At 67.8% G+C, this 22192-nt stretch overlaps 1 protein-coding gene across 6 annotated transcripts; it reads right to left on the reverse strand.

The window, feature by feature from the left end:
* Nucleotides 1–411: 411 nt before the first annotated feature.
* Nucleotides 412–20446, reverse strand: REXO1 (RNA exonuclease 1 homolog). Of its 6 annotated transcripts, none has more exons than XM_057709670.1 (17): nucleotides 20027–20105; nucleotides 17981–19129; nucleotides 9261–11005; nucleotides 8350–8454; nucleotides 6958–7168; nucleotides 4983–5146; nucleotides 4748–4879; nucleotides 4544–4667; nucleotides 3919–4032; nucleotides 3677–3814; nucleotides 3420–3533; nucleotides 2778–2851; nucleotides 2490–2600; nucleotides 1964–2079; nucleotides 1678–1816; nucleotides 1383–1503; nucleotides 412–1302 (listed from the first exon to the last, which is right to left on the reverse strand). In XM_057709670.1, the coding sequence occupies exons 2-17, from the start codon at nucleotides 17985–17987 to the stop codon at nucleotides 1214–1216; spliced, it is 3504 nt and encodes a 1167-aa protein (XP_057565653.1). In that variant the 5' UTR covers nucleotides 17988–19129; nucleotides 20027–20105; the 3' UTR covers nucleotides 412–1213. The 6 variants fall into 6 exon arrangements, with proteins under 6 accessions (XP_057565653.1, XP_057565651.1, XP_057565654.1 ...); XM_057709668.1 differs by lacking the exon at nucleotides 20027–20105 and having other exon boundaries at nucleotides 17981–18911; nucleotides 19022–19966; XM_057709671.1 differs by lacking the exon at nucleotides 20027–20105 and having other exon boundaries at nucleotides 17981–18396; nucleotides 18769–19966.
* Between the last annotated feature and the right edge of the window lie 1746 nt (nucleotides 20447–22192).

A 22192-nucleotide genomic window follows, 5' to 3' on the forward strand; every position in this document is an offset into this window, starting at 1 on the left:
TTCCAGCACCTCTGTGCTCCTGCATTGAGACCTGGGGTCCCTCAGCATCGCCCGCCCCCTGGCTCTCTGGGCGTCACGTTTTGCTTTACCCAGCAGCAGCTCTTCCCTTCCCGAGTTAGCGTCTCAGACAGGCGACTCCCAGCCCTGTCCAACAGCCCCCACCTCACAGTGGGCAAGGCAACTGCACTCCCAGGACCTGGCCCCGGCTCTGCTGGCACAGCGGCCCCAGGGGGCCGGGAGCACAGGGCCCTGCAACTCCGGTCCTGGGGCCGGGGGCAACCCGGGCGCTGGGCGGGCCTCCGTGAAGGAGAGAAGGTCCCATGCCCCACACACCCCCCTCGCACGACAGTGACCTCCACGACGCGTGCAGAGCCACACCTGGCGCCAAGAACACCTGCAGACGCGATGAGCTCTAAAATCCATACAAACATTTATTCTGCCCCTGCCTGGGGGTGGGGGAGAGCGGGCCTGGGAACTGGGGGGCTGAGGGTCTTTACAGACAGCCCCCGGGGGAGGGCGGGGCCCTGGCGGGAAGACAGTGTCCAGAGGCCGGCGGGCCCTGAGGCGTCCAGAAGGCAAGGCCCTGGGGGCTGATGCAGGGACTGGCTTGGTTCCCAGAAGTCCTGGGGTGCAGGTGGGCCGCAGAGGCCAGTCCCCACCCATCCGGGCCCAGGCTGGGCGGAGCCCCCAGTCCTGGCGGCTGCTGGGGTGCCCGCTGGCTGCTCCCAGCCCCACCCCCACCCCCGGGAAGGAAGGCAGCACCAGGGTCTTGCTCCTCCAGGTGGGGGAAGACAACTGTGCAAGTCATCAGATTTAAATTAAAAATAATAAAAATAACAATACAAAATAAAAAGACAACCCCTGTCACAAACATACCCTTGACAAGCCGGCCCGGCCGCCCGCGCCCCCCGCCCCAAGGAGGGGCACGAGCAGGGCTGCCGGGGAGCCAGGCGGCAGGGCCCCGCCTCGCCCGTCGGGTCAGCAGCCGTCTCCGGAGGACAGAGGTCTGGGGCGGAGGCAGGGGCGGGGGCGCGGGGCTCCGGGGGTCGCTCTCGGCGTCGGGCTCTCTCTGCCGCCGGCTCGTCCCGTTCTCTTGGTTTTCCGTGTCTCGGCGACGTGGACAGGGTTAGCTCTCGAGATTTATTGCACTGTTTTGGAAGAGGCCTGGGGCAGAGGACGGGCCGGGGCTGCGGGAGAGGTGGGCGGGCGGCGGTCACCGCTTGGTCTTGGCGTCTTCTCGGATCTTCCAGATCACCAGGTGCATGCAGGCACTGGCGTCCTCGCTGGAGCTGTGCCCGTCCACTGTGGGGCAGACGGCGGGGTCAGGGCAGGGAGCCCGCGGCCCCCGCACCCCTCCCCGCGGCCCCCGGCCCGGCACCCACCGTTGTCCTGGATGATCTGTCTGAGGTAGTCGGCCATGAGGTTCCGCAGGGAGCGCTTGTAGGGGAGGCCCAGGCGGTGCGGGAACAGCACGGCCGTGTCCACCACCGTGCTGTGGATGACCTGCGGGCGGGCGGCAGTCAGGGCCCGGGGGGCTGGGTGGAAAGGGGGCAGGGGACGCCGAGCGCCTGGTCCTGGAGCCCACGGCTCCCGCCCTGGGCCGCGGGCAGTGGCCCGGACAGCCCCACCCACCCTCTGAGGACCCTCAGGAAGCCGGGGCTGAGGCAGGCGGGGCACCTTCAGGGCCAGCAGGTCGCTCTCCAGGCTGTGGCCGATGAGGACGGTGTCTGAACTGAACATGCTCAGCAGGACGGCCTGCACGTCCCGCAGCGAGATGCTCGTGTCCGCAAGGTCGGCCTCGGTCACCCCTGAAAACCTGGGGCGGGAGAATGGAGACCTTAGGGAGCCGGGGAGGGCACAGGGACCCCAACCCCCTGGGGGCTGGGCCGCGGCCAGGGAGGCTGGGCTGTGGTGGGGAACGGGGGTCCCGCCAGGGCTCCTTGGTCGGGGCTGGGGGGCACACCTAGTGTTATAGTCCACGATCTCGTTGTCTGGCCTGACGAAGGTGTCGTACACAACCTGGAGGTCCGTGTCCACCACCGTGACGCGCGTCAGCTCCAGGCCGTATGTGGTGTAGGACTGCGGGGCCGGAGGACAGGCCTCAGTGCGCCCCGTGGCACGCGCTGGCCCCGCACCCCAACGCTCCCGCCTAGGCCACCCCTGTCCCTGAACCCTGCAGGCAGAGGCTCAGGTCCTGCTTTCAGATGTGGAAACCAGGCTGGAGGGGGCGTGCACCCCGGCGCCTCCCCCAAACCAGAGCTGTGCTCGCGAGGCCCGCCCAGCCCCCGAGCGCCACGGGGCCCCGCGTGTGCTACGACGTGGGCTCCGCGGGGAGGTGGCCCCGGCTGCTGTTTCCACTCTTGTCCCGGCACCTGGGCTGGCCCGAGGCTCTGGGCAGAGGGACCGGGACAGCCACCCGGGGCGCCAACACCCCCACAGGCGACAGGGCTCCCGAGGACGCCGGACGCCGGGGTCAGCCGCCGACGCACCATTTCGCAGTCGAGGGCGTAGACTCCTGGATGCGCGTCTCCTGAGAGTTCTTTCTCAAAAGTCTTCACAAACCCTTCGAGGTTTTCCTTCCTGCCGTCCTGCACGTGTTGCTGGAGGAGGGAGGGCACGGCTGGGCGCAGGGGGCTGGGCTGTGCCCGTGGCTTCCACGGGCCGCCCTCCCCTTCCTGAGGCCCCCAGACCCGGGCAGGCAGATCAGGGATGGGAAGAGGGCAGTTTGGGCTCAGGGCTTCGGCCAGGATCGGGGAGGGGCTGCCCAGGACACCCACCTTGGCGACCTGACAGCCGGTGGAGCCGATGGCGGCCGAGCAGCACGTGTACTGGGTCTCCCAGCCACCAGCCACTGCGAGGGAGACGCGGTCAGCAGATCCCCCGACGCTCCGGCCCCGTGCCCCTCACAGGAAGCTACGGACACCCGGTTTGCCTGCGCGGGGCAGGGGCTTCCCAGTCCCCTTCCCTGGAGAGGTGCCAGGCCCGACCGGGGAGTGAGGGGCTGGGACAGCGGGCAGACCCCACCCCCGCCCCCCAGGCCCAGCAGGAGAGAGTGAGAACACGCCTGGCGTGGCCCCCAGGGAGGCCCGCCCACCCAGGGGCGGCGCTGCGGGCAGCGGGCAGGCAGCTCCGGGAGCCTGTGTGTTCCCCCGAGTGGGCACGGGGCCACACTGGCCACAAAGTGAAACAAGCAGCTGCAGGACAGGATGAACCCTCTGTCCCTGCCAGGACAAAGCCGCCCACGGATGTGCATGGGAACAGACGTGGGAAGGTGAGTGGGGGCGGCGGGGTGGGAGCCTTCCTCTTATCTGCTGTGAGCGCTGTCACAGGAAGGCTCCTGTGTTACTTTTTCCATAAAGAACCACCAACGGAAAGGAAGGCACCCCCCGGTCGGAGCAGGGGCCCGGCGGGGGTCTCACCTCGGTTGCGACGGAGCCGCCCCCAGTGGTAGGAGCACTCCTCGAGGCGCACACAGCGGCCGGAAGGGGCCACGAGGTACTCGGCGCCGCAGCGGCAGCAGACCCTGCAGGAAGCTGCGCGGGGACAGGCGGGCGGGGGGGCGCGGCGTCAGGGCACCCACCCGACCCGCCACTCTGCATCTGCGCCCACGGGTCCTGTCCCCAGACGGCCCCTCCCCACCCCCCGCCCCCCGGGCGGTGGCACGGGAGGTGCTCACAGTCCTTGGGCTTCTTCTCCTCGGCCGTGAAGATGACGGCGCCCCCCGGCTTCTCGGGGTGCGGGAAGGGGTAGCCGTTCTCCTTGAGCTGCTCCTCGGTGAGCAGGTACTCCTTGAGGCGGCTGTACAGCGCGGCCCCTGAGGACAGCGGGAGGGGGTCAGCCTGCGGGCGGCCGGGCCACACCGGGGGCCGCAGAGGGTGGGAGAGCCGCCAGGGGCCGCTCCGGAGGAGCCCGGCTCACCTTTCAGGTCCTCCACGCGGGGGCTGCTGGGGCGGCTGAGCGAAAAGCTGGTTTTGGCAGCCAACTTGCCCCCCAGCACCACTTCGTGGGACACCACCCTCCGGCCGCTGGTTTCTGGAAGGCGGAGGGTAAACTAGGTTCAGAGCCCTCGGTCTCCCAAGTGCCCCCCACCTCCTCCACAAGGGGACGGCCTGACCTCCCGTGACCTTCACTCCGGGGAGCAGCAGGCTGCCCAAAGGCCCCTCCCCGTCCCGTGGATCCCCCCCCCCGGGGAGGGGCGGGAAAGAACTGCAGAGGGGATCTAATGGCCTCCTCGGGCTCTGGCAGAGCAGCGGGGGTGGGGAGAGCGGGAGGCGCTAATGCATCTCCCGAGAGGGGTCAGGAGGTGCCCCGCGCCTCCGCTTGCAGGCCCCCATTAGCGGGCGCCCCTCGGCTCACAGAGGAGCGCGGTTCACAGCGAGAAGAGGCCGTCCCCAGGGCACGGGGCGGACGCCATCCTCCACGGGAGCCTGGCAACCAGGGGGCCGGCGCGCAGAGCCTTCGGCCGACACCCTCCTGGCAGCCGGGGGCGCGGGGGGGCCGGGCTCTGCGGAGGGCCGGCCCGGGGCTCGCAGAGGCGACTTACTGTTGAGACCGGGCCCGGCGCTGGGGCCCAGGCCGCGCAGCTTCTTGAGGGTGTTCACGGCCACGTTCAGGTAGATGTTCTTGCTGGGGCTGCGGTCGTAGGCCACCTTCTCCTCGCTGAGTGCCTGCAGGAGGACGTGGCTCAGCCCCTGCCCCCCCCCCTCCGGCGGCCCCCCGCACAACCCCCCCCGCCGCCCCCGCGCACCTTCTCTATGGCTTCCTGGTCAGAAGAGCAAAACTTGAGGCACTCTTCAATAAACAGGTTGAGATAGCGCTGGCGGACGACAGTGGGGACCTTGCCCCCGAACTCTTTTGGGATAACGGGCTTCTTTAGACTCTAGGGGAACAGAGACCAGCAGAGCTCGAAGCAGTGAGGCTACTGGTGACACGGAGCCACCGGGGGAGCGGGGAGCGAAGGCAAGCTCGGCAGAGGGGCTCACCTGTAAGGACGGGCTGTGCGCCACGCGCCTGGGGGCCGCGGTGGTGGTGGTCTTGGACGCCATGCCCGACAGCGTGCGCGTCTTCAGGGGCTGGCTGCCCAGCTCGGGGCCATTGGGGGGCTGGCTGCTGCTGGCCGAGAGGGTCCTCTTGGCGCCTGTAGGGGCTGGAGGGGGACAGGGGAGGTGAGCGCAGGAGGAGAGCACGCCCATCGCGGAGCTGCAGAGCACCAGGCGGCCACGGCCGTGCAGCGGCAGCAGGACGTGCACCTCGCAGCACAGGGGGAAGGGCCGGGGTCGGGCCCGCGGGCTGTGCAGTGACATTAGGCTCTGTGGGTTTCAGGCAAGTCCATCAAGAGCGGAGGGGACGAAAACGGGGCTTTGGAGGCCGGCTCAGGCGAGGTCACCGCCGGGATGGTCCGGCGTGGGGCGGGGGGCGTGGGGAGCCTCTGCCACATGGTCCGGCCCCCGACTCCGAGGCACCGAAGTGTGAGGGAGGAGAGGCCCTGACTCATGGGCTGAGGGCCAGCGGGCATGGGGGCCATGCACTGTGACCAGCCGCCTGCCCGCAGCGGCCTCAGTGTTCTGCCTCTCCCTTTGATGAGGTCACAAACCAAACGGTCTCCTGCCACGGGGGAGGAGGGTGGCAGCCCACAGGGCTGTTCCCAAGGGCACCTGGGGCGGGGGGGACCAACAGGCAGCATGGCCCTGAAGGGGTGTAGGGGGAGGGCTCAGCCCTGAGGAAGGACAGGAACAGTGAGGAGACTGAGGCACGGACACGGGCCCACGCCGGGCCCAGCCACGAGGGAGGCCTCACCCCTAAGCATGCGTGTACACGCGTACATGATGGAGGAAGGAAAGCTCTCAGGGTCATTTGCAGCACGAGGCACGGGACAGCAGGTGAGTGCCCCTGGGCTCAGGACAGCTGCCCGCCCACCGAGCACGCACAGTGACGATGGTGGCAGGACTGTCCCAAGCATCAGCGACGAGCAGATGACCAAGAGCAGGCTAGCGTAACGGGATTTTGAGAGTGTGCATCTCAGGCCCACGGTTCAGGGCTATCTCCCTTCCCGTGCCCAGGCCAAACCACGGCTAAAATCCACACCGGCCACTGAGCCGCGGCTGCCCAACCCCCAGCTACGAGCTCTACCGCAGGCACCCTGGCGAGTGGAAGAATCAGAATCTGGTCAGCTTCTCCTAAAAGAGGCTCTAGCACCCAGGGGAACCAGGGAGGCCTGTGGACATGGAAGCCTGTCTCCTCGGGGCTGCCTCCTTAAAGGGGTCTTGGAACCAGCAGCACGGACATCCCAGGGAGCTGGTCCGACAGCAGGGGTCCCCGCCCCATGGGAAGCCGAGTGACTGCCTCTGAACCAGCCTCCAGGGGGCTCCCGTCCCTGCCCCACGTCCTCAGCCCCAGACACTCCACTGAGTGCCCTGCCCATCTGACTGCCGAGGGGCAACCCATCTTTCTTCTGGACAACCCCAAGGGCACGGGGATGCCCTCAGGGTGGGGAGGAAAACCAGCCCCCACTCTCCACCCCAGATCAGCTGGCTTGACTCCAGGGTGAGGGCCTCCAGGGCCGCCGCCTCATCTACACCTCACCAGGTGCAGCCACACCTGGGTGGAAGCCCCCCACTGCCCCCCGCCGTGGAGCAGGCCAGCAGGGGCGCAGCAAAGTCACAGGGAGACCCCTGGGTCCAGTGGACAGACGGGGAAGGAAGGAAGACACCCCTCAGGCTCCCTACGGCCCACCCCACCCTTAACAGAAAGCCCGCAGAGGCCCAGAGCCACCAGGCGCCGCATCACGCCTGCCTCCCACGAGTGGCCGGGAGACTTTTTTCCCCGTTTTACAGATAAGCACCCTCAGACCCAGCCAGGCCCTGCTCAAGGCCACCACTACCGCCATAAAAGGCGCTCGGCCTTGGGCTCCTCCTGCTGGACGAGAAACACTCCTGAGACCAGGACCCTGGGACCCACCTGCAGCCAAGAGGGGGTTGGGGACGTGGGCGATCCTCCGCTTCTCCCCGGGGGCCGAGATGTGCACGGAGGACGGCTTCTCGGCCAGCTGCTGCGCGGCCTGGAGCCAGCCGGCTGACTCCCTCTGCGCCTGCTGGGCCCGTCGGTAGCACACCTCCTGCGCCGTGGGGGGCCGGGTGGGGGGCGCTGGGCCTCTCCTCGTGGGCTCCGCCTGGGTGACAAAGTCCAGGCTGCACGTCAGAGGCACCCAGAGCAGGCTGCCCAGGGCGTCAGGACAGGGGTAGGACCGCAGGCCGGGCGGCAGGGGCTCCAGGGCGGGAATGGAGCAGGCCACCCCAGGGGCCTTTGCCCCGGTGTGCAGGTGCCCTGCAGGGACCCAGCCGGCCTTCTCCTGAGGACGCTGATACCCTGGAAGGAACCAGGCTGCTTCCTCCCAAGTCTGCAGATACCTGGGAGGGCACCCGCTCGGTGCCTCTGCTCGCAAGCGCACCGTGGTGGTTCACAAGCTCAGCCCCTCCCCCAGCCCCGTCGTCCTGCCTCCTGAGTGCCCACACTGTGCCGTCCGCTCTTATACAGGCGCAGGGTGGGCGGGGGCGCTGGCCCCTGGATTAGATCCTGCTTGATGCAATCTCCTCTGAGCTGCACTTCAGAATCCCCCCGGGGGGAGGGGTCTGGTGCCTGGCTCACCCGTGGTTCCTCCGCCCCAGCCTTCCCTGTGCCAGCTCACTGACCAGCCCCACAGTGACTGACATCTCATCCTGTCTCTGCACCACAAGAGAGGGAACCAAGGCTTCCTCCTTTGCCCAAATGAAAGAGGTCACACAGCATGTGTGCCCTCAGCGTTTATATAGGCACAGGGTGGGTGGGGACCCCCAGCCCCAGCCCCAGCCCCAGCCCCAGCCCCTAGATGAGATCATGCTTTATCCAAACTTCTCCAGACTACACGTCCAGAATCCCCATGGGGTGGGGGAGGGCTCTGGTGATTGGATTACCTGCGGTTCTTCGGGGCGGGGCGGGAGCCCCGTCTTCGGCCCCAGCTTTTCCCTGTGCTAGTTCACTGACCAGCCCCATAGGGACTGACAATGGATCCTGTCTCTGGAGCACAGGGGAGGAAACCTAAGCTCAGAGAGGTAGCACCACTTGCCTGAGATCACCCAGTGTACCTCTGAACTGGGACTGGGACGGGCAGTGTGACCCTGCCGGAGGGCTGCCCCTCACCTGCTCTCCCTGCTCTGTGCACCAAGCACAGCGGACGGCTGGACACGGGTCCCTGGCACGTCTCTGGACACGGGCAGAGCTGGATCCACGGCTGCCAGGGGCACCCTCCGTGCTCAAGGCCGCCGCCTCCCCTGCCCGCCTCCGCCCAGGACCCAGAAGCGGGCCCTCCCTCACCTCCTTGCCGGGCCTGGAGAGGTGAGAGATCCGCCTCTTCTGCCCAGGAAACAGAGTGGTCAGCCCTGAGCGCCCCTGGTCCTCAGTCTTCTCTTCCCTGGGGGGCTGAAACACACACCCGGCCCTCAGCGAGCCCTGCCCCCACACCCCGTGGCTCCACCGGCCCTGGCCTGGGAACACGGCACCACACGGCACACACGGCACCACGCTGAGGCAGGGCTGCCGCCTCTAGAGATGAGATCTGGGGTTCTCACCCCCCCCCAGGTGAAGACACAGCCCTGAGCCCGCCTCCCGGGCCCCGAGAGGGCGCTCTGCAGGCTTGGCCCAGCCCAGCTCACGCCTGCCTCTCGGTCCCCTCCCACCCACCCAGCACTGGGACGGGCCCAGAATGTCGGGAGTGAAGAGGAAGACGTCTACGATCGGAGGGCCAGGAACAGAGCGGGGCGCTGCGGGAGGGAGTAGGCGGCGGGCGGGCCCCACGCGGGCGTCCCCGACGCCGCAGGCCGCCCAGGGGGGCGGGCACCCTCTGGTGGCGACGTGGGGACACTGCGGCAGGAGACCAGAAAGGTGGAGGCTGGCTGAGTTCGGGGGGGCAGGTGGGTGGAGGAGGGGAGGGGCTGGAAGGAGGGGAGAGGCAAGACAGGCCGCGGAGAAGCCAGGCTGCAGGGGAGCGGCCAGGAAGGCGGGGCAGCGGCGCCGGACACCCCTGGCCGAAGGCTCTCAGGAGGCTGCCGCGGGGAACCCCAGCGTCCTCCTTCTGGACGGGGTGGGGCGCAGGGAGGCAGCAGGCAGCCGGGCAGGGGTCCTGGCTTCCGAAGGAGCTGGGAGGCCGCCGCTGAGTCCCCACCGGGCGCTGGGGCTCCGGGCCTCCAGTCACGGGGGAAGCCGGGAGGAGCCAGGCCCACCCTCACCTGCCGGGCCAGGCGGCCCTTGTCCTCCGTCTTGACGGCGGTGGACTCGTTGAAGATGCGCAGGCACTCCTCCATGGGGTCGGAGTCAAAGTCGACCTCCTTCTCCAGGGCCGCGTAGTCCACGTCGGAGCCCGCCCCGGAGGAGGCGGAGGAGGAGGCGGCGGAGGGCGGGGCGGCACGGGACCCCCCGGCTGCGGGGGGCGGGGAGGCCTTGAGGCGTTTGGTTGGCCCCCGCGCGGCCGAAAGGCCCAGGCTGGAGTCCGAGTCCGTGTCCGAGTCGGAGCTGGAGCTGAGGCTGGGGAGAGCGGGTGGTCGCGGGGCGGGCGCCTGGGGCCCGGGGCCCTCGTCCTCGCTCTCGTCCCCGAAGAGCTCGGCGTGGCTCAGGGCCCGCCGTGGCAGCCTGGGGGCGTCCTGGGGGGCGCCCTCGTCCAGCGAGCGGGCCTTCCGCTCCACCAGCTTCCCGGACGGGGTCTTCCCGCCCGTCCCATCCGGCAGCTGGCGGGCAGCCCCCCGTGCGGGGCTGGGCCGCGGTCCCGGCCGGTCGGGCCGGCCTTTCCCTGAGCTGGCCACCGGAGTGGCCGAAGATGGCTTTTTCTTGGTCCCTTGGGGCCGCTCCGCCCTGTGCCGGGGGCTGCCGGCCTGCGGGCCCCTCCGGTCCGCACAGGGCTTCCCGGCCGGCTTCCCACGCTCTGCGTCCTTACCCTTGTCTGTCTTCCGGACACCGTCCCTGTGGCTGGCGGCCGGCAGCACCCCGCTTTTCTTCTTCTTGGGCCTGCCCTCCTTGGGGCTGCTGCGCTCCTGTGAGGCCCTGGCTGGAGAGCCGGGCTTGGCCGGGGTCGGCTCGCCTGGGCCCCTGGCGGGCCGCCCGAGGTCCTCCACGTCGTACTGCACGGCCATCTCCTTGGTCTCCCGCAGGCTGCCCTCTTCGGGCTCCGGGCCGTCCCGGGAGCCTGGCCTCCCCGGGGCCGTGCTCGCAGGGCCCGCGCGGGCTGTCGCGGGGCTGGCGGCGGCGGGCCCGGCACTTGGAGCGGCGGCGGCGTCATCGTCCGAGTCCGAGAACCTGGCGTCGCAGCCGCCGAAGGGGTCGCAGGGCTTCTTGGGTGCGGGTGTGTAGGGCTCGCTGCCGCGGGAGCCCCGGGGCCGCTTGGGGGCCCTGTCGTCCTTAGCGCTGGCCCTGCTGAGCAGGCGGGCAGAGAAGTTGGACAGAGGGTCGTATTCCAGGTCTGTAGATGGCTTGGAGTTGTCCACCACGTACTTGCCGCTGGAGACGGGGCGGCCGTACCGCCGGGGCTGGCCCACGGCCTTGGGGACGTACTCCAGGGCGCCGCCGCCCCCTCCGCTGTGGCCCTGGCCCCGGTCTGGGGAGGCCAGCGAGTACTTGCTGCCGGGCTCGGCGGGCGTGGCCAGCGGGGTGGGCTGGTAGCTGGCATCGGGGCTTAGCAGGCCACGGCCGCCGGGGCTGTAGTCGAAGGCCAGTGGGAAGGCATCCGCGTCGAGGCCGGCGGCGGGGCCGGGGGGCGCCAGGGCGGGGGCCGCGGCCGAGCGGTGCCCGCGGGCCGTCTGCAGCAGCTCCCGGTACCGCCTCTGCTCCAGCTCCACCTCGGAGCGCACGGCCTCGATGGCCTGGGTGACCAGCTCCAGCTCCAGGATGTCTGAGCGGGGCGCGTCGCCCCTGCCCAGGGCGCCATTCTCCCTCTGGGCGGGGGACTTGGGCAGCTCGGGGTTGTACGGGTCATAACCCAGCCCTGAAACGCAGAGGAGAGCACAGCAGTGAGCCAGCCGGCTACAGCACAGCCCCGGGCGGCCACCGGCCCCTGCCCCGTCCCGCCCCGGGCCCCGAACCCCAGGGGCCAGCAGGGAGGAGCAGAGAACCAGCCTTCCAGAACGTACCGGGGCCAGGCCTCTGGGGACCCCCAGTGAGCCTCTAGCAGCGAGTCAAGGTTTCTGGAGGGCCCCCCTCCCTGCAGGTCCTGCCCTTAAGAGGCTGCCGGGTGGGGTGAGGGGCACAGAGCCCTGGGACAGGGGATGGGGAGGTCCGGGGAGCTGGAGGAGAGCGTGGGCTTCCCACGGTGCCCGGGCACACTGCAGCCACACCCGCTGCTTCCTGCGGCCGGGGCAGGCTGCACCCCCAGCCAGGGCGGAGAGCACAGGGCAGGGAGACGCCGACGGGCGGGGAAGAGGGGCTGGGGGTGAGAGCAGGAGGCGGACGACACCGCCCGCCCACCACCGCGGGGGGACGCGCAGGGCCCGCCTGGCGACAGTGCCTTTAGGGCTCTGTCCCCCACACGCTCTCTCGCCCGCAGAAAGCCCTGCGGCGTCACGGGGGAGGGCAGCAGGCGGGGCGGACGAGGACCGGGCGGCGCCCCTCACGGGGGAGGAGGCGCGACGACGTCCCCGGCACAGCGCCGCGGCGCGCAAGGCGGTCAACAGGCAGCCCCGGGTATGTTCCACGGGACCAGCCCGGCCCCGGCACCACCCACGCGGGCTCTTGTGGACAGAGGAGCAGGGGTTCTCTGGACCATGTGAGCAAACGGAGCCCCACGGCCCGAGGCAGGAATATCGCACTGTACGCACACGCTCCAGACCGCAAAGACGACTCGTCGCTAGAACGTCCGCCAGACGACGTTCTACGGAACCTCTGAAGAAAACGCCAATCGAACTCATGCCCTGCAGGTGGCAGAGGAACAGCAACCCTCCCGGAGCCTCCGACAGAACCAGCCGTGCCCACACCCGGACTGTAGCCCAGGGAGACCCACTCTGGACCTCCGACCTCCAGAGCCGCCGGAGAAAACACCCTGTGCTGTTCTAAGGCTCCGGTGAGTGAGGAAGCAGGTGCCACGGGAGCCGGGGGGCGGGGGGGGGGCCACTGCAGGCTGCCTTCTACCTGGGAACCCTCAGAAAGGAGAAAGGAGGTGTGTCTCTCTGCCCCCGAGCACCCAGGACACGCCCAGACTGCAGGTTATAGGTGGGGACCGACAACCCAGCCGCCGAGGCCGCAGGGGCAGCGGGACTGGGGTGCCCGGGAGCAGTCACTTCACGCCCCCACCTCCCAGCGGAGAATGCCAGGGTGCAGGGCGTGTGGGGGACAGGTCAGGACACATGGCCACTGGCCCCTCTGCCCCAGGCAAGGTTCGAGATGAAGGGACCATCCAGAGGGCTAGAAACCCCAACAGCGAGATCCAGGGGCCCCCTCCCAGCCCACCCTAACCCACGACGGGTCGGACGGCACTCATGCAGACCCACCCCTAGCCACGCCCCGCCTCCACGTCCTGACTGCCCAGCGGAGTGGAGGGCCCAGGACACAAGCCGGGGGCACTTACAGGGCCTGTGCAGTGAGGGGTGGGTGGGTCCTGCTGCTCTCGGGGCGTCTCCAGCCCAGCCCACCTCACTCCCCGACCTTCCTCCTGAGGCTAAGATGGCTCCCACCCACCCTCCTCCCCCCAGGTGTGGGATGGGAGCAAGGACCGCCTGGTGGGAACGCCCCTCCCCCAGGAGGGGTGGGCAGGGCAGGGCGGGGATCTAATGGACGGGGCCCCTCCCCACCCCTGAGCTGCTCTGGAACAGGTGGCAAAGGGCCACAGGCAACACACACATCACCCAGGAGTGCCTCCAGCCCTCCTCAAGTAAGGGCAGACGGCAGACCTCTGCACCTCACCTTTTGAAAGGGATCCCCCCCACAAACAAGTGTGCGCTCTGGAAGCAAGCAGAGGAAGGCCAGGCCCTGGGGCGCAGCCCCGAAGGGAGGGAGGGAGGCACAGGCTGCCAAGGCCCGAGGGGCCCACCGGGCAGGCATGCTGTGGAGAGCCGGTCTCACTGGGAGCCCGCACCAGCGCTGAGGCAAACACCCCTCCGACGCCCTCCAGCCTCCAGGCAGCCTGGCCTCCCAGGGCGGAGGCCCAGCCCCCAGCATCTGGGCATCCAGGAGCCCTGCCAACATGAGGCGCTTTCACTCCTGGGGGAGGCTGCCTCCCCACCCCACCAGGCTACAGCAAAAAGCAAAAGAAACAGCCCTAGCTGAGTCGGAGACGGTCTAGCTCAAGACCCTCCCCTCCGGGGCCTCCGTGTCCCCAAGGTACCGTCGGCCTCGTCACCAGCCCGAGGGGCTCCAGACGCAGCCCCCTGCGGCTCAGGGAGTGTGTGGGGCCCAGAACTCACCCTGCGAGGTCACCTGAGGCTTCTGGGGAAAGGCGGGCACATGGAGACGGTGCTGTGATGCTACCCAGCGCCCCTGCCCCGCCCCAAGGGACCAGTAGAAACGGGAGACGTTCCCCAAGAAAATGTTTTACACGCGACTGGGGTGGGGGGGGGGCGGGGGGGCTTAGCAGCACCTTCCTGTTATGGGGGCATCCACCCGGCTGGAAGTCTAGCGGCGCTCCTTTGGGGCTTGCACCGCGGAAGCAAGCCTTTGGTAAACAAGGTTGATTGGGCTGCTTTTCGGAACAGGAGTGAACCTCGGGATGTCGGAGAGAGCACCCTGAAGCTCCTGCCCACCCCCCGAGCCCCAGCCCAGGGCAAGGAAGCGGCCGGCTGCTGCCCAGCTCACAAGGCGAAGAGGCCGCCCCTCAGGAAGGCTCCTGGCCAGCGCACGGGGCCGAGCCTTCTCCAGCCGTCCGGTGCCCGGTTCTGTGTGTGCCGCCCCTCCCCCCACTCTCCCAGTGACCTGGTGCCGACCCACGCTGATCACCAGCTCTGAGCAGGCGTGCGGCACGGCGGGGCCCAGGCCGGCTGCCCCACCTCCACGCCGGGAAGCGCAAACACGCGGCACCACGGTGCTCGGGGAGCGGATCGCGCGGAGCCCGTCGGGGGGGGGGTCAAGGAACAACACGGGGTGGCGGCACCTCCCACCCCTCGAGGCCCACCCCCCACTCCCACCACGCCCCTCCGCCCCTCCAACTGCGCGGACGCCCGGCCCACAAGCTCTAGCTGCACCTGAAGTTAACGACCCAGGAAAATGAAATGAGCGAGCCTGAAGACCCCCACCCACTCCCACCCACCTTAACCTCTGACCCACGTGTTTCCCCTGCCTGCGTCAGCCTCGCCCAGAGAGGAAGGAGGAGGCTGGGTCTAGGGCAGCAGGTGAGAGATCTGTGTGACCGCAAACCCTGGCTCCTAGCCACCCCCGCCATGGGAAGACCCAGCGCCACCCCGCCCACCCCATCCAGAGGTCCGGAAGGCCTCCCCATCGCCCCCCCCAGCCTGCTGCTAAGATGACACGCGCACAGCGGTCCCACCCCCACTCTGTGCCCTGATGAGACACCAGCAGGGACTGCTCCGACCCAGGGGACGGTCACGGCCCACGGGGCAGGGGGGCTGAGAGAAGACAGACACCGTCCCCGCCACATGAGAGGGAAGCAGGACACAAGGACCAGTCAACGGAGAGCAACGAGACCCCCCCTGCCCCAGGAAGCTGCCCTGGCGGCAGAGGCCTCGAAGGCAGAGAAAGGAGGGAGGACCTTCTGCTTTCAGCCGCCAGGCAGGCTTCTACTCGCCTTTCGAAGCCCAGCTCAGCAGCTGCTTGCTTGGGGACACGCGCCAGACTGCCTGCAACCTCAGGTGCCCCCGGCGGCCCTCCCGGACTCCGGCCGGTACCTGTGCTTCTGTACACCCCTCCTTCCCTTGCAGAGCCCACCGCCTGGCCCACGGGTGAGCGCTGAATTCAGACAGACCTGGAAGGGCTCTCGGAGGGCCCCGGGGCCCGCTCCTGACGGCACAGGCGACACGGGGGTCTGTCTACCCGGGCCTGTGCGCGTGTCCACGCCGAAGCCACAGCTTGTGAGAGGGCCGACCCCCGACCCCCCGTCCGCCAGCCCCCGTCCCGCTCCCCCCAGCAATCCCAGCAGCAGGTGGGCGGGCGGCTCCCCCAGACGCGCTCCTGGGCTCTCAACCCTGCCTGCCACCCGCGCGGCCCGCGCTCCACCCAGCCCTTTACACAAAGCCTCAGCAGTCAGGGGAAGCAGGGACCCAGCACCCTAAAACCCAGCACACGTGCCCACTTCCTCAAAGGGCAGGCTCGCCACCGCAGGGACCCGAGGCCCTGCCCCCAGCACCAGGCGGCGGCTCAGCTGCGTCCGCCCGGACCAGCGCCCAGCTCCTGTGACCCGCCTTCCGCGGGTCTCCTCTCTGGTGTTCCAGGTTGTGCTGTGAGTCACATCAAAGCAGCCGCTGAGATAATAACAAGCCCAACCCCTGCGCCCCCCCACCCCCGCGTCTTTGGAAATGACCCTGCACAGGGACTCTGAGGGCGGGGGGTGGAGAATGACGGCACCTTACAGCACGGCTGCGTGAGACGGGAGAGGCACGCTGCTTGTAGGGGGTCTGTGTCATGACCCCATTCTGCAGAAGAGGCAACTGAGGCCAGGCCTCCCAGGCCAGGCTCTTGGCACAATGGAAGGCGGAGCCAAAACACCTTCCCCTGGGGCTCCACTCTGCCTGCACCTCTTCTCTGGAGGATGCTGGGGGGGGGGGGGGCCGGGGGGGGGGGTGGACACGGGCACCCACGTGGTCCCAACTCTTCCAGCTGGACGCTGTCCCCGCCGACCCCAACCTGGGTGCTTGGGCTGCTCTGCCTGTCACCTCCGGACCCAGGGGAGCTGGGGGAGGCGTCTCGTCTTACGGGGGTTCTCTCCTGCAGGTGGGGCCCGCCATCCCGTCGTCGTCTCAACTATGCAAACGGGCCAGATGCTGGGGTCCTGGCCAGGCTCCACCGTCTCACTGGCCCTGACGGTCCTGGCTGGGTGAGTCTGGGGGGGGGAGCCGTCCCGGGCACCGCAGGGCACTGAGCAGCATCCCTGGCCCCCACCCCTCGCTGCCAGGAGCACCCCCAAGTCGTGACAACCACGGATGGCCCTGCATCGCGCTGTGTCCCCCAGGAACCTGGATCGTCCACTAAGAGACCGCTTCACTGACCGACGCTGAGCAAAGACGCCTGACACACCAGAAGCAGCTTCCGGGGCAGACGTATCCTCATTCACGCGGCCCCCGCCTGGATCTGGGCAAGGAGGCAGGTTTTTCAATCTGCCCAGGTGCTTAAAGAGGGGCCGCCAGGTGTGGGGACCACAGGCCTGCGGACGGCCTCTCACCTCCCTGGGGTTGCTGGAGCCTCGGCCAAAGGATCCTGCTTCACCAGTGGGGCAGGGTCACAGGCACAGGAGAGACACGGGGCCTTCTGCTTCTAAGGCTGGAAGGAAGCACAGGAAGCCGGCAGACGCACGACTTGGGGCGACGTACAAAACGTCGTTCCTTCGACGTCCCGGCATTCCCCAGCGTTTCTGAAATGAACGTTACTCCAAGTCCAGAAAAAAAAGTGCTTTGAACGGAGACAAGGTGTCTTGGGCTGCTGGCTGGGACACAGCCCCGGAAGACAAGGGCTCCGCCTGGGCGGGGCTGAACCGACCGCAGAACCTAGACCCTTCTCGTCCTGCTGTGAGAGAGGAACCCGTGCTGCTGCCACGTTTATGGAGAGGACTGCGCGAGAACCCACAGCACCTCCCTTCCACTCCCTCTGCACAGAAAAATCAAGAACAAAAGAACAATAGAGCCACCCACCGGATGGCAGTGAGGGCTCCTCCTCTGGGAGGCCGCAGGCGTCTGTCCCCGGAGCCTGGTGGCCCAGCTCCCCGGGGCCGGAGCTGCGCCTGGGCACACAGCTCCTGGGGAGGGGCAGGCAGGCGAGACCTAACAGGAAAGTGGCCCCAGCAAGAAGCAGCCGATGACAAGGGGTCTCAGCCAGGGTGACCCTGCCCCCCAGGGGCCATGTCTGGGGACATCTGTGGTGGTCAACACTGGGGACGGCCTGGCATCAAATGCGTGGGGGCAGGGAGGCTGCTCCACACCCCGCAGCGCCCAGGACGGCCCCAGAGGAGCACCCACGCCCCCCGTCTCTGCTGTTCTTCGTAGCTCCCCCCAACCCCCCGATGAAATAAGAGACCCTGGCTGGCTTGGCAGAAGACCACCCCTGACAGCCAGCTAGGAAAACCCTCCCAGGTCCTCAAGCACCCTGGCGGGGTCTCCAGACACAAAGGCAACACGGCTCTCTGCTGGGGCGTTCTCTCCCTGGAGGGGAGGGAAGCGCGCACAGCCGTTCACCCTGGAAAAAAAGGCACCAGACCGTTCCTTCCCTCTCTGAAAGCACCGTCATCGGGGCAGTGGGAGGTCACCCCACAGGAAGGCCGCTGGCTCCCAGCCCACGAGGAAGGTAGCTGAGGGGCAGCGTGGCTGGCGGGGGCTGGGATGCCGCCAGGGATACTGCGCCCTCCTGCTCCACGTGAGCTCACAGAGAAACGCAAAGAAAATCCACTCTCTGCTGGAAGCGCGCGTTTCTTTGGCTACGCCCTCCCTTCGCCGCCTGACTCCTGGCTTCGAGCTCCCAGGAGAAGCAGGGCTTGCTCTCAGGATTGCAGACCACCAGGGGACCCTGGGGGCCTAATCGGAGGCCCAGGGGAGGGAGGCTGCCCGGGGAGCTGCCACAGCCACCCCTGCCTCCCAGCACGCGTCAGGGCCTCCTTCCCGCCTGTCCTCGGAAGGTTTCAGCGCTGAGGCGCTGCAATACCGCCCTTCCCTCATCTCGCTGTGACCCCCCCAGCCTCAGGGCTCCGCACGGAGCCCTCATGGGACGGGCACCCAGGTGCCCGGGGCTCAGGTGCCGGGCAGCAGGAGTCAGCCAGAGGCGGTAAGGGGGCAAGCGCCCAACAGCCCGGATCAACCCCAGGTCCCCTACTTACCAGCCATGTGGGCACAGGTGCGTGGCTTCCCCTCTCTGGGCCTGTCTCCTCGTCTGCAAAATGGGGACAAGCGTCCCTACCACTGGTTAAAGAGCACGCCTGAGGGTGTGCAGTGGTAACTGGGCACCCCCCTGCCAAGAGCGGAGGTGGCGACCCTGGAGCACAGGAGGGCGGCTCTGAGGGCTGGAAAGAACAGGATCCCTGCCCAGCCCGCACATGGGCTGCAGGAGGCCAGGGACGGAGGTGCTGGCCACACAGGGGGCCTGCAGGGGTCCTCACCCAGCAGCTCAGCATCGCCACCTAGCCCGCCCCTGCCAGAGCACCTGTGCTTGGGCTGTGTCTCTGTGGTTGCAAGTGGGCCCAGTCGCTCCAAGCCCAGCGGGAAGTGAGCTTGTCAAAATTGGGAGCAGGGCTCGCTGGAAGGGAGAGGGGGGTCTAAGCACGCGCTCCCCCAGCCCCCGAGCACGCCTCGGAGGAGGAAACGGAGCCTGCGAGAAGCCCCACAGCAAGCAAGAGGCTGAGCCCGACCTGCCCTGGCCTCTCTGCGGGGGCGGGGAGGCAGCCCTCCACCAAGAGGTAAGCAGAGCCTGCCCCTCGCTCCCTGTGATGGGAAGGGGACGGCTCCGTCTCACCTGAAAAAGGAAAACGCAGACACACGGGGTCAGGGTAGGGCAGGGCCACCTTTTCCTGCAGGAGAGCGAAGCAGACAGCGCTACATCACCAGCTCTCAAGAGCGGTCCTTTGGGAAACTGGCCGCTGGGGATGCAGGAAGATGTCAAGAGACTAACCCGAGGAGCGCGTGGGTGGGAAGTGCCTGGAAGGGCCTGCAGACCCTCGGTACTTGGGCCGAGGGAGCCGGCGGCCCTGTCTGTCCGTCTGTCCGGATGGTGATGAGCCTGGAGGTCAGGGGCTCTTTACAGAACGCCACGCACTGCGCCGATACGTCAACAGATAGAGTGAGAAGCTGCGCTGTGACAGGATGACCCCCCCAGAAGCCCCCGACACTCACCCCCGTCCCTGCCAGACCTGAAGGTCGCGCACCAGTGTGCACAGCTGTCTTCCCTCCTGGAGGGAAGGTTCCTGAGAGCCAGGCCCACGACCCCACCGCGCAGATGTGGAGCCAGACCTCCAGCGCTGGTCTCTGGCTGCCTGCAAACACCGGGCTGCAGGGACCCGTGGTCCGGGCAGATTTACGATGGGAATCTGAGAAAATTCTACTTTTTTTTTTATCCCTAGCAAAGTAGGAAGACAAGCTTGTGGTTTTATCCTAGCAAAGACGGTCCTCTTTCCAAATAGAAAAGCTCTGAGATGAAGACGGGTGTTTTACGGGGGAAACCCGGGCCTGATAAAAAGGGGGAGCCAGTCCCGGAGGACAGGGGCCACCGCGGGAGCCTGAATTCCCCTCGGAAGGGACGACACCACACTCGATGCTCCCCTCCCGGCGGGTCCTTCCTTCGACGCCCCTCTTTTTGCCCTCGTTCTCCGCGTCACCGCTCAAGGCCCTCACTGCCCACGGGAAGCACGGCCGGCCCGCCCGCCGGCAGCTCCCGCCGAACCCGGCCATGACACTGACCGTCACCAAGCTGACGGGATGCGCAGTGTCCGAACGCTCCCTCGGCAGCCGGGCCCCCACCCCAACACGCACACGATCAATCGGGCCTGACTCACTCCCCGACCCTGGCAGGACGCACAAGGCTTGACCCACAGCCGGGAGGCTCCGGAACAAGACCCCCTCGACTCGGCTGCTGTGAACGGGGGGCGGCCTCTGGCAGCGGCGCGGCGGGGGAGGGAGCGCAGAAGTAAACAACGGCTGCAACCCACACCCCGGGCCGGGGAGGCGGCGGCAACGGCTCCCCCGCGGGAGCCCCAGACCTGCCCACCCGTGTCGGCCGCGCTCGTCGCCCGCGCCCCGCGCGCCGCACCCTCGCGACCCCTCTAGGAGCGCAGGTCCTCCCACGGTTTACGTTTGTACACGCGCGGAAACGGAGCTCAGGCAGGCCCCGCGACGGGCCCCGGGGAGGAGAGCCGCGGGCGGGCGGGCCCTACCTGCCGCGGGGGGCGCCGCTCCGCCTTCGCCGGGCGCGCCCGGGCCCCGGGCCCCGCGGTGCCGGAAGTGGCAGTAGGGCCGCCGGCAGGGTCCCCCGGGCGCCCCAGCCCAGTAGGGGCAGTCGATGGCCCGGAAGAAGCCGGTGGAACGTAGCATGGTCCGTCCCGCGGCCGGGCCCCGGCCCGGAGCCACCCGGGCCCCCGGGCCGCCTCACTGGCGCCGCGGTCGCCGCCGCCCGCGCCTCACGGACCCCGCCGCCGCCGCCGCCATCTTGCTCCGAGGTCCCCGGAGGCCCCCGGGACGCCGCCGCAAGGGACCCCGGGAGCGGCTGCCCGAAGCGCGCCTGATCAGAAAGCCCTGCTCCTGCGGGAGCGAGGCGGGTCGCGGACCCCCGGCCTGAGACAGGCGGCGGCGGGAGGGGGGACGGGCGGCGCGGGCCGCCCTGCCTGCGGCCTCCGGGTGTCTCGCCGGCGCCGCAACCCGGCCCTCTGCGGCGGCCGCCGCGCCATCTTGAGCCCCAAGCCCCGGCGGCGCCTGGGCTGTCCAAGGCGCGCCTGATCAAAAAAAAAAAAGCCCCTCGCGGCTCGGCTAAGGGCTCATTTGCATCCAATTTGCGTTTTATTAGCTTGTCGCCCTGATGCGCCCTCTGCTGGTCGGTTCGAGTCCTGCGGGCGCATCTCACCTGCACCTAAGAACCTGCACCTGAGCTGCCCAGTTCAGGCTCTGAAACTCAACTCCGCCCCTGGGTGACTTGCAATAAGTGCTTCATTCCTCCCACCTGGACCCTTGTCAGCATTCTAATCCCCGGGTCTACAGAGGACGACTGTTCTGATTCACTCATTTGTCCACCAAATAGTGAGCACCTACTGTATACCAAGGCCCTACCCCAATCTATTATATTTGATCCGTTCATCCGTTGATGGACATTCGGGTTGTTTCTGCCTTTTGTTTATCGTGCTGTTGTTGTTTTTTGTTTGTTTTTATTTATTGGCTGCGTTGGGTCTTCGTTGCTGCACCCTGGCTTCCTCTAGTTGCAGAGAGTGGAGGCCGGTCTTCATTGCGGTGCACAGGCTTCTCACTGCAGTGGCTTCTCTTGTGTTAGGTGCACTGGCTTCAGTAGTTGTGGCACATGGGCGCAACTGTTGTGCCTTGCGGGCTCTAGAGCACAGGCTCAGTAGTGGGCTTAGTTGCTCCGTGGCATGTGGGCTCTTCCCGGACCAGGGCTCGAACCCATGTCCCCCGCATTGGCAGGCGGATTCTTAACCACTGCGCCACCAAGGAAGCCCAATTGTGCTGTTGTGAACACACGTGTATGTGCATCTGAATACCAGTTTTGTTTCAGTAATAGCTTTTCAACTGGTGTAAATCTGTTGCCCATTTTTAAAATTTGGGGAGATGTCACATAAAACTACAATTCCCAGCCTGTCCACCAGCTGGCAATTGCCAAGGACCCCTCTGTGAGCAGGGGGTGGTCTGTGCAGGTCACCTCCCCCTTTCCCAGCCCACCTTTCTCCCTACCTCAGCCACCTAGCCCTGCAGACATGGGCTTGAGACGCCTCACCCCAGGGGTCTCTCAGTGCCTCTCCTCCGCTGCCAACAGGAGGGTGGGCTCCTGAAAACAGCAAAAAATCCCCACCCTGGTGGCGGTAGCGTTCTAGATGCAGACACACAGACAACAGGAAACCAGTAAATATCTTGATACAAGGTGAAAAGTGCTATGGGGTGGCGGAAGTAGAACAGGGTAGGGGGCTGGGGAAAAGGGTGGTCCACATGGTCCTATGGGAAAGGTGGGACTTGAGCAGTTCTAAAGAAGGGAACGAGGACGCTAAGCAGGCATCTGGGGGAAGGGCATTCCAGGCAGAGGGCACAGCCTGTGCAAAGGCCCTAGGGCAGGACCATGCCTGGTGTGTTGAAGGAACAGGGAGGAGGCCCGTGTGGCTGGAGTAGAGTGAGCGAGGGGGCGAGGGAGGAGAGGGCAGGGAGGAGCCAAGGGCAGGTCCTGCAGGACCTTGTGGGCCTCGAGGAGAACTTGGGCTTTCACTGGGAGGGCATGGAACCCCTGCGGGGCTGTGGACAGAGGGGGGAGTGGACCTGACTCAGGTGCTCACTGGCGCCTTCTGGTGGTCACTCCAGGGAGGACAGACTGTGGGGAGCGAGGGCGGGAG

Source organism: Hippopotamus amphibius, chromosome 15, assembly GCF_030028045.1.
Source record: "Hippopotamus amphibius kiboko isolate mHipAmp2 chromosome 15, mHipAmp2.hap2, whole genome shotgun sequence".
In the NCBI taxonomy this organism is placed as follows: domain Eukaryota; kingdom Metazoa; phylum Chordata; class Mammalia; order Artiodactyla; family Hippopotamidae; genus Hippopotamus; species Hippopotamus amphibius.

What these genes read in the sequence shown, in the direction of transcription:
- REXO1 (XM_057709667.1), bottom strand. Translation starts at nt 20,183, where the DNA reads ATGCTACGTTCCACCGGCTTCTTCCGGGCCATCGACTGCCCCTACTGG. An exon ending in TCTCCAGGCCCGGCAAGGAG is followed by an intron (nt 7,169 to 8,349) that starts GTGAGGGAGGGC and finishes TTTGTCACCCAG; the next exon opens with GCGGAGCCCACGAGGAGAGG. An exon ending in CAACCCCCTCTTGGCTGCAG is followed by an intron (nt 5,147 to 6,957) that starts GTGGGTCCCAGG and finishes GTCCCCCTCCAG; the next exon opens with CCCCTACAGGCGCCAAGAGG.